At 44.5% G+C, this 10,569-nt stretch overlaps 1 protein-coding gene across 1 annotated transcript in view; it reads left to right on the top strand.

The window, feature by feature from the left end:
* KIFAP3 (kinesin associated protein 3) overlaps nucleotides 1-8,360 on the top strand; it is a 68,187-nt gene extending 59,827 nt beyond the window's left edge. The window contains exon 21 of the mRNA XM_017729569.1: nucleotides 7,962-8,360. Coding sequence (XP_017585058.1) covers nucleotides 7,962-8,070 — 109 coding nt within the window. The 3' untranslated portion in view covers nucleotides 8,071-8,360. The remainder of the gene's footprint in view (nucleotides 1-7,961) is intronic.
* The last annotated feature ends 2,209 nt before the right edge of the window (nucleotides 8,361-10,569 follow it).

Below are 10,569 nucleotides of genomic sequence, written 5' to 3'. Positions count from 1 at the left end.
GGAATGCTACAGGAGCTCTCCCAATGCCCTTCAAAGAGGCAACATGGCTGCACGAAACAACTGCAGCCTTTGAGCTGCTGTTTTGACCCCTGGTCTGTTGGAGATTAGTTGCTTTTCTAGCAGAGCAGAAATAATCTTTTTTTTCCTAAAGGGTTTTAGAGAATAAGCAAAAGTCTTTTCTGTCTATATGAGTCTACTTTGAGTCTTCTCATTACTGTAGTTTGTAATTTGGCTGTCTTTAATGTCTGGAGTGTTTTCTCTTCCAATACTCTGATGGGAAACTGAGGTCATGGAGAAAAGGAGCAACTTGTCCAGGATCACACAGCAGGTAACTGACAGAGCGAGAAACTGAGGCCAAATCCCAGGCTGTGTTTGTAGAGCAGGGATGGCAGGAGCTACAGCTTTCAAGCAAGGCTTGCACTGAATTTGGCTAAGCAAGGTAATTTGGTTTTGGTTCAGTGCTTTTCTACTATTCAGTTGGGAAATATTTTTTTTTTAATGCTGCCTTCCCTCAGTGAATTTTGGCGTGGTTATTGCTTGGTGCATAGCTGGAGCCTGACACAGAAGACACAGTGCTGATTTCTCCACCATTGTCAGCTTTGCATTTGTTTGTAATTAAATGGGAGAAACAGCAGTATTGTGCTGAGATACAACTGGGCAACAAGTCCAGAAGCAATTGGAAACTTTAAGTCATTAAGTACCCTGAAGAAAGCTGGATCACATGGAAGGAGAGACATGATCATATCCATAAAAGCTGTATTATGATGCACAAGGGAGCTAAAGTATTAATGCACAGGTTCATTTAGATATTTTCTGTCTTGTGAACAGATACAGTATTACTGTTTAAGAGACATTAATGTTTAATGCTAATGTAGAGATGGACTTGTTGCTTGATGCAGTGGGCATAGTCAGAGTTCCTGCCACGAAACTCCCCTCCCACTTGAGCTTGAGGAATAGAAATCATGGGAAAAAAAAGCGCGTCACAGATAGGGGAGAAAAACTTGGGGTCATGAGAGGCAGAATTTAAGAGACTTGTGGTTTATAGTTTAACGTCATTACCAGTAGTGGGAGAATCTACAGTTACAAGACATTATATAAAGAAACATTGTTTTTTCCTAAGGCTTCTCAGTTATGGAGTTTCTCCATAACCCATGGTTTGCGCTCTTACTCTGAAGGACAGAAAATTTATGGCCAGTGAAGAAAAACCAGAGGTAACTGGCTTGTAGGAGGAAATGGGATCATCTTCTACATTACTGGACTTGAGGCAAGGAAAAAAGCAGCAGGCCTTGTGTGCCCCTTTCTGATGCCCTTTTACCCTGTCATGGTGGCGTTACGAGAATGAGGTCCCATCCAGTGCTTAGCTGACAGGGACTATCAGGGGAAAGGCCACAGAGTCCATGGCTTCAGAGGCTCTGAGCCTTGGTTCAAGTGTGATGGTTCCTTGGAACCTGCAAAGGATTAACTAAATGTGTCTTACCTGCAGATAACTTTTGAAGCTGGAGGTCTGTATGTGTTCTGTGGAATTCAAAATCATTTCCCACCTGCCGTGCTTGGATGCACACTGTGCCTTAATCCCTGCTTGTGCAGTGGGTCAAGGCCTGGATGCCCCCAGCTCCCCCTGCCTTTCTGTGCCTGGTCTCTGTGCAGAGGAAACCTGTGGAGGGAGGAAGGGAGGGAGCTGCAGCATTCACCAACCAGTCTGTTAATTGGGCTGGCAGGATTGAGCATCCCTTATGTGATTATACTGCCCTGCACAGCAGCCCTTGTCTCAGACCGGCACTCATCAACACTTCAGACACAAATAAAAACACCCACTGAGATGAGAGAAAAAAGATGGACTTTGCTGCTGGCAAACTTCTGTGTGTCTTGTTGGCAAGTGTTATAATCAGTAAACTGCACCTCATTTGAATAGGTTATAATGCTGTGCTTGTCTTGAGATTAGAGACTGGTGTGCCACTCCTATGGCCCTGGCACCTCCTGAGGGAAAAGTACGGCGTTCAGTATTCATCTGAACGTAATGTGTTTTATTTGTTATACACAGGAACTTGATACAGCGTTGTGGAATATAGCAGTTTATGGCATGAGAGTTTCTAAGGGAATACAGGATAGGAACTGTACTGTCACACATGAGTAGATTCATGGAAGAGAAAATTTAGGACTTCAGTGATGTGTGGCTGAGATTCTCAATGGCTGCCTGGGCTGAGATGGGGATGGCTTGGGAGTGAAGACAATGATTTTTAGAAACCATAATAGCCAGTATATAGAGGGAGAAGGTACAGAGGAAACAGTGGGACTGCTATGAACTGTACTGATACCAGGCTTCTGAAAGATGCTCAGAACTCCTCTGGTTCTAACCCCTTTCTCTGATCCTCAGGAGTTTTGTAAAGCTGCAGGTGTGATCAGAGGTGCCATGGGTGTCGACAGAGGCTGCCTGTTTACACCTGCATGTAAACCCTCCTAAGCAGCCCTGGGGCATGTGGAGAACTTTGATGTGATTCCTTCATTAGGACTTGGTAGGGTTGCTGATGAGTTGACAACTTCAAGTAGTGTTTGGTTGGTCTTACCAAGGTCAGAGAATCTACAGAATTAAGAATCTGTAGATTTTTAAAAAATAAAATAGATTTTATTTTTAATAAGATTATAAAACTTGTATCCCCACGGCGTAGCTGAGAGCCTCTGAGACATGAGGACTTGTTGATGCAGAGTAAAGAGGGAAGATTGATGGGGTTTTAGAAAAAGTTTAGAATAAAAAGAATTGGAGACGAAATCTTGGTTCTGGTGGAAGCACTCTGTGTGAAGCTTGCAGTTCATTTTCAGGGGGCAGTAATTCCACGGTGCTTTAATTTTGGGCAGAAATGAGTGAAACTTTGGCGCTAAAGTGTGAGCTCCTAAACTGGTATTTCACCCTCAAAGGTTTTCCTGGGCCACTTTGACCTACACGGGCAGTCACAGTCTTTCACAGCACACACTGGTACAATGTTTGCCATACTGCTTCATGCCTCTGACAGACCTGTTTCCCAGGCAGTGCTTCTTGCTGGGATCACTCCAAGATCCATGGATCCTGCTGGGGGGCCTTTCAGTTGGATTTCAAGTGTTTACTTTTGACCAAGAATCTCACCAGTGATGCTGGACTTGCCTTTCTGAGGCCCTGCTTATGCTGGAGGAATTGGTACCTAGGAATTAGGCTGTGGTTTGAGAGGCCCTGTCAGCAGCAGCACTGGTACCAGTGTGAACACCGGTGTGGACAGGCTCAGGGTGTGCAGCGTCAGGGGAGCTCCCAGAGCTCCGTGGTCACTCTACACCCAGGTGTTAATTACCCAGCCCAGACCATGCTCGCGAGCCTCTCCTGGTACCCTGCACTGGGGAGCAGCACAGACACCTGGGGGGGAACCCCAGCAGAGGATTCCTGATGGAGTGCTTCTTGTTGGAGCCTGCCAAGCCTTCCAGATGTACCACAAAGCCTATCTAGTCCTGGAGGCTCTGGGGGCAGGAAGGAATTCAGGAGGAAAGTATTTTTTGGATGCAGCGGGATGCTGGCTGCCATTTCCTGTTGGGAGAAAGGACACAATTGGTCTTCACATCTTAAATTTTGTCAGGGCACCTAAGATCCTACATGGGCATATTAATTTGGATGCTCTGAATCAGAGCAAGCATCAATAAGCAGGGCTGTTAAGAAATCTCTCCTCACTCATGCACATCAGGAACATTTTCCTCTTCGGCATGTGTTCCTCAGTTCCCTAGCAGTACAAGCAAATTGGAAAGTTCAGCTGTCATTTGGGGAAGGTCATAGATCACACTAGCTGCCTGAGTAATCCAAGAGGTTTTAAGTATCACAGCATTTAGTTTAAAGTGAAATTTGCTCTGACAGGGGCTGGCAGACCAATAGGAAAAAGAAATATTTGTGCTTGGAGAAGTGCATGTGTAGAGACCTCGAGTATAACTGATGGCTGGAAGTGATTTCAGTCTAAAAAAAACAAATCATTAAGAGAGTGCATAGGGGTAAAATACACAGTTCATATTTTAAAGGGTCTCAAAATGAACCAGCAACTGAGGTTAGCAGTACATAGTAATTAGCTGGGCTGTTCACTGTTTAACTCCATGAGCCCCAGGCGTGGGGCTGAGCTTTGCACAAGAGCACAGTTGTGCTGTGCCAGGGTGGTGGCGAGTGCCGCTCTCTGTGCGCACGTGCGATTTGTGAGACAGAACTGCCTGCAGTGACTTGCAGATTAAGGCAGCAGCCTGAGCCATTTATCTGAGGGGGTGTTGTGGTACTGTGTGATCCATATCCACTCTACAGCTGTAGGGTTGTATGCACTTTGCTGGGTGTACCCAGTTATATAGGAGTCAGCACTGGGAGGAAAAAATACCAAGTCAGGGATGAGTATTGTTGCCCCAATGGCATAATTATGTGTCACTAACTTTAGGGGAAGACAAACTGGTGCTTGCTCTGCTGAGCACTGAGTTTCCTGGTAGATGCTGTAGCTTAAGGCCAACAACACATTTTTCCTAGGAGCAAGCCTTGAAGTTGATTGCTGGTATAAATCTGAGCACACATGGCACAAATCATGATCTTAGGCCAGTTGTTATCCAACAAGTGTTTACAGCCGCAGAACTACCATCTCTGCTGGCTCTCCCCTTCTGCTGTTCTTGGCAGAAGGGGCAAGGATTCATCAGGACTTGTTTTTAAACCCGTCTTCACCTCGGTGGGTTATGCCCTTGGCCTGGCAGCCTCTGGAGCAAGCCAGACTCCGGTCTCCAGGCGCGTGTTGGCTGTGTGGTTGTCCTACCCCTCCGTCACCTCCTGGGCTCAAGACCCTTCCCTTCAACTCCGACAGGCTCCGTACTGCAGGCTGCCAGTGCAAACAATCCAACAGGCAAAGCTGGTATGCTTCAAGAGCACTAATGTGTAAAAATGAAGCCAATTTTTTTCAAACATGGTCAAGATTTTATTTACTTCAGGGAAATATTTAGATAGGAGAGAGCAGTGATTTGATCAAGGTGTTTTAATGTGATTTTCTGGGTTTTTTTGGTTTTTTGTTGGTTTGGTTTTTTTTGGTTTTTTTTGGTTTTTTTTTTTTTGACTGTCCAAAGCAGTTACCAGCTGATCCATCTCTTCCAGTTTTCTTCAGGACACTAACATATGTCTGAACCATTTGGAAATAACTGATACTTCTCAAAGTTTAAACTCTAGGGATCTTTACCTAATTACTTACACATTTATTAAAAAAAATTTTTAAAAGCTGATTTGTTGAGAATGTGATTGAAACCATATTTTCCCTGCTCTCGTTATCAATTTAAATACATTTAGAAGTTCTTTGAATAAGGATTACTGAGTTGGAAGTGGCTGGAAGAGCTCAGCCTGCACGGATAGAGGCTCATTGCCACCGCGTGGCTCAGGGTGTTACTACACCTCACCCCAAAAAGCCAGTGGCGATGTAGCTTGGGGTGTATAAAGGAGTTCAGGAGAGGTTTCAGGCTCCTGTTTTTGTTGCGTCCCTCTTTGCCACAGTAAACCTGAGGATGGCACTACTGTGAGCCAAGGCATGGCTGCTATGAGCTTGACTTGCAGTCAGCAGCCCCGGGCCCCCTCAGCCTCCTCACTCACCTAAATATCATTCCAGAATGAGCTTTTCAGTGGCTTGCAGAAATGCAGAAATCTTCTGTTCTACCACACTTGTATTAAAAACAACTTATCCACAACTAACATTGTTATAGTCACAGAAAACATAATGGAAAGATAAACCCAGAAAAGCGTTTTCTGTTAAAATAGCTCTTCATTTTAAATCAGCTGTGGATATTTAAGGATCTTTGGAAGAAAGCAATAAAATTCCTGAGTTTAAAGGTAGCCTTAAAGGGTCCTGCTTCTCCCCAGTATAACGTGTGTGGTATCACTGGGAATTTGTAGAAGCACAACAGAACCAGACTCTGCACTTCCAATTCCCACTATGCCTTCTTTTAGTACATTATTGGCTCCTGGCACTGGCAGTACTGAAAGAACCCTGAAGGAATTGGCATTGGTTTATAGTAGTTTGTTAATTGGTTTGTTTTCTGAACTGCCAAACAGACTGGTCAGCTTCATGCTTGTCCTTGTTGGCTTGTTCACAAGAGCTTTGGGCCAAAGGCAGCTTGGGTGAGATCTGTCTGTCAATCCTTTTGCACGCTGCAAATCAGTGACAGAAGAGAGGCAGGGACTGGCTAAGGTGAGTGCTTGGTTTGGGGTTTCTGGAGATGAGAGATAAACACAAAGTAACAGGATTTCTCTTAATCCCTTCTTTCAGGAGTCTTTCAAGGCTTCAGGCCTGATAATGAGAAAGCTGTTGTTTGCCAGGTACAAAGGAGGCATCTGGAGAAGGTGCCTCAGAGGTCATCAGCTCATTTCCTAATGGGCTTGAAAAAGGGTAATAGGACTTCAGAGTGGATACAGGAAGGAATGGGCGGCCAGAGGCAGGTGTGGAGCCAGAGGAATGTGTTCACAGAGCTTCGCACCACTGCAGCATACACCAGGGCCACTCTGCTTCTCTCTGCTGTGCTGAAGGGCGAATCAGCCTGTAAGATCTGATGGCTCTGTGCAGGAGTCAGGAGATGGGTGTTGCCAATTCAGATACACACAGGCAGATGTGGAAATGCAAAGCACTTTCAGGAAACAGCATTTCTCAAGATACAGCCAGGTAAAACAGTGATTTTTTTCTCTGCAGCTTGGCTATTAATTGTGTCCCTTCCCTCTCAGAGGACAAATCTCAGCCTCAGACCTTCCACCTTCACCTGACTATCAGGATATCTCATGAGTGAACTAGTTTTCTGAGAAACCGGGCACTAGGGATCCTTTTCTAGGACCTCACTGAGATACAATCCAAGGAAAATGCTTTTGTGAGGACAGAGTGATGGACATGTCCCCCCCTATGCAGCTAAGCCCATTCAGTCCAACCAATTGAGCAGTGCCAGCTTCTTGCTGAGCCAGGGCCCAGGGCCCACCCATTGTACATCTTCTGGAGGGGTCGTTCTTTCCCTGCCTTGACTGTTGCATAACCCATGTTCCATATGGATAATTGGCAGTAATGAGGTTCAGCTTTTCCCCACTCCAAAAGCACTTTGGTTCTTTGTGTTTTGACAGTCTTCAGAGAGGAAATTCAGCTCCTTTCAATGCATCTTTAGTCAGACAATAAATCAGGATCCTTTTCCATTTGTCCCTCTACTGAAGCGGAAGCTAAGAAGTGACATAGCCATGAAAAGGCAGTAATCCAGTGTCTTAGGCAATGCTCATTTTTCCTCTACCTCCTGCATGAGTTATTGTTGAGCATGAAGTATCTGCCACTCTTCCCTATGCAGTTCTTGTGTTTTAGTATCTAACTCATTGTTGTGGGACTTTTTAGGTGTAAAAGATGCTGTTTTACATGAAAAATTAATTATCCTGTCTCATTAGTACATAGCCTTTCAGTATGTGATTAATTCCTTCTGCCATTTGGCTGCCAGTCTTGTATCCCACCAGAAATACCATCTTTTACTGAACTGTGTTGCTGTGCTAGATATTCTCACTTTTAGCTGGTGTTCTCCATGCACCTCAGAAATGAACTGAAGGCAGGGAATGAGACTGTTCAGATGTGCTGTGTAGAGCAGGATTACAACAGACTTAGGCAGAAGCCTGAAGGACATGGTAACTTTAATGTACAGAGGGAGACACTGAGTCACGAAAGTGCTTGGGCAGTAAATCCATGAAAGGAGGAAAGAGAAGACTTTTGTCTCTTCTGGGGTTCTTCTTGGGACTGAGAGCCTTTCCCTGATAGAAGTTGCACTGATTTCTCTGCAGTGTTTCTTTTCCCACCAGGGAAGCGGTGTCCAGAAGGGGAACACGGCTTGCAAAGTTGCCTCACAAAACCGTCTCTGTGGCAGGAGCTGGAGACACCAGCACTGGTGTGCCTTCCCTACCATACAAACCCCTTCAGTTTCTCCTTGTTTTTTTGTAGCATTGGAGTGGATGGATTTGGTCAGACCCCAGGGGTTCCTGGGCGCCCGGCAACTGCGTACGGCTACCGGCCAGATGAGCCATACTACTACAGCTATGGAGCGCGGTGAGCCTGGCCAGCAGCACCTGTCCCCTGGTAATGCATGACTGTACCACGATGGCTCTAGCACTGTGTATCCTTTGGCATGTGTAGCTCCACATAAACTTAACCTTTCTGGGTCCAGTGTGTTAGTGACAGTGTTTACTCTTTGGTTGCTCTTTGTTATTATTTTTGTACAGTAACTGTGACTTGAAAGCAGGAATTGGAAACTACTGGACTGGAAAGTGTCACATTATGTATATTAAGCTACTAATTTAATTTCTATTAAAAATAAAAACCTGTGTGGTCAGCAGTGGTGAATGTGTTTCTAACCAATGTTTCATGTGTTTTACAAGGCACTTAAGAAGAGTGTTCCATGTGCAGTTTGTTTAACATGGACTGTTTCCCTCTCACACTTCAGTCACAGGAACACCATTAAGCCCCAGCATCTCCTTGGCACTGCCCTGACACATAGTTTGGACCAAAGTCCAGTCCTGGGTCTGAACATTTTAATAATGGAAAGATGGCACAGATTCACTCCCCTGGAGCTTCAGACATTTACAGTCTATTTTAAATGCTTGAAAACACTTAAAATTAGAAACTACAAAACAGATTATCTTTACCCTAGTATTTAAACAGAGTTCTGTGGGCTGAGAGAAGACAGCCACATCCATCCTGAGGGCCAGCAAGAGAAAGAAACACTGTACCTTGGTTCAGAATCCAGAGGCAGAGCCTTTACCCCAGCCTCCATATCTGGAAATGCAAATCCATCCTGTCCTGCTCATTTCTGGGGTTTAAGCTGGATCTAAGCACGGATCACTGAGCAGCAGAGACAAGCCAGGACCCCTTCATGCTGGAGTCCAAGTGTAGTGATTGTTTTATGCCATGTTTTGAAACACAACCTGCAAACGGAATTCAGGCTAAAGCTGTTCTTCAGCTGTGCATGCCCACTGTAAGAGACAGAAGAAAGGGATGAAAATGCCCTCTCTGCCACAGCTACCAAGGCAGCAGTTCAAATTTTCACTTTTTAAAGGAAAAGTTACTTCTACTTCATTCTTTTTCTTTCGTTAATGCCTATTGATTTGCAGATTTGTTCTTCTCCTTCTTCCTCCCTCATTTATGGCTGAAACAGAAAGCTGACTTGCATCAGGGGCTGATCCTACTAAACCAGTAATTCCATAAGACTGGGGTCTGTGCTGGGAAGGTGATCTTCAAAGGCATGAGATTGTTTAGGAAGCTGGCAAATTCTCAGTCTTATACTTCAAAAATGCCTTTGAAATTTAAATTGTTTTGAAGCCCTTTGTTACTTTACAAAGTGTGCAAGTACTTTTATAAGCACCATTACTCCCTATGTTTCAAGCTGCATGACTGGAAACAAGTCTAAAATTAGCCATGGTATTTCTTACCAGTTTTCAGCCTTGTCCCTGTGCTGGCTTCTTGTTCAGGGCTTCACTCACTGGAGGTAGGTGGAAGAACAGCGTTGCCAAGATTAAGTAGTATTTTTTAAATTATTTTCTCTACCACTTTTAACTAATTCCGACACCGTTTCTTGGAACACGTAAGATCTATCTAAGAAACATGGCAGAAAACTTGAACTATGGTAGTGGGTTTCCAGTGTTGTACCTTTCTCGATTCTTTCCTTTGTTCTGAGCTCACACTGGATTTGCCCAGAGGTTGTGCCACGTTTAGTCAAAAGCTTTCAGATATTTTTATAGTTATAGCTGTGAGAGAAATTCCCCAAACTGCACACTCAGGCTTTTCTTCTGAGACTGTCACTCGCTCATCAGGCTTTTCCAGAAATTAGTGTGAAGTTATTTAAAGCAGTTGTCCTTCTCATGGAATGTGTTTTGGGGGAAAAACAAAATGAAGTGGGTCCTTGGAGTATATGCAAACTATCAGTGAAACTGAAGGAGCCTTTAACTGGAAGCTTCAGGTTAATGAGGAGCTGCAGTGGAGCTCCAGCGAAGGGGTGGGTGTCTGTAATTGTAATACAGTTGTGACCATGCTAAGAATAAATGGCAGTGGAAAAATCTCTGGCTGCATTTTTAGTATTCAGTGTTAGGAGTTTATGGGAAAAGAATAAAAGATCAGTATTTGTAGCTTTGCCTGGCAGCAGCTAAGAGAAGAACATCATTTATCTGCAAACAGAGCTTGGTAAAAATTACTCAGCACTTAGTAGCCTGAGGACAGAGCCTGCTAGCCAAGATGAAAACCAGCTGTGCCACTGCACTCTCAAGGCAGGAGAGAGGCTGATTTTCCTTTTAATTACAGTTCCTGAGCCAGAAAGGGGAAAAAAAGATAGGAGTATGTAGACTCTTCAATGTATATCACATTTCCTGTGGGTGTCAGAGGAAGAGGGGAGAGTCTGACCTGTTTAATTACCTGTATTTATGGATTCAGTCCCTGGGTACTGTATCCTGCATAAAACAGGGTGAGGAGGGATCTGCTTTCTTCTAGCAACATCTGCAACTTTTGTCCTCATTTTCCTGGTTTCTCTCCCTGGCTTTGTAGAGCTCCTCTTTTCTTTCCC

Source organism: Corvus brachyrhynchos, unplaced genomic scaffold, assembly GCF_000691975.1.
Source record: "Corvus brachyrhynchos isolate BGI_N302 unplaced genomic scaffold, ASM69197v1 scaffold101, whole genome shotgun sequence".
NCBI classification, from domain to species: Eukaryota; Metazoa; Chordata; class Aves; order Passeriformes; family Corvidae; genus Corvus; species Corvus brachyrhynchos.
Note: the sequence above shows the minus strand (reverse complement) of the source record. Positions and strands in the feature narration are given on the sequence as shown.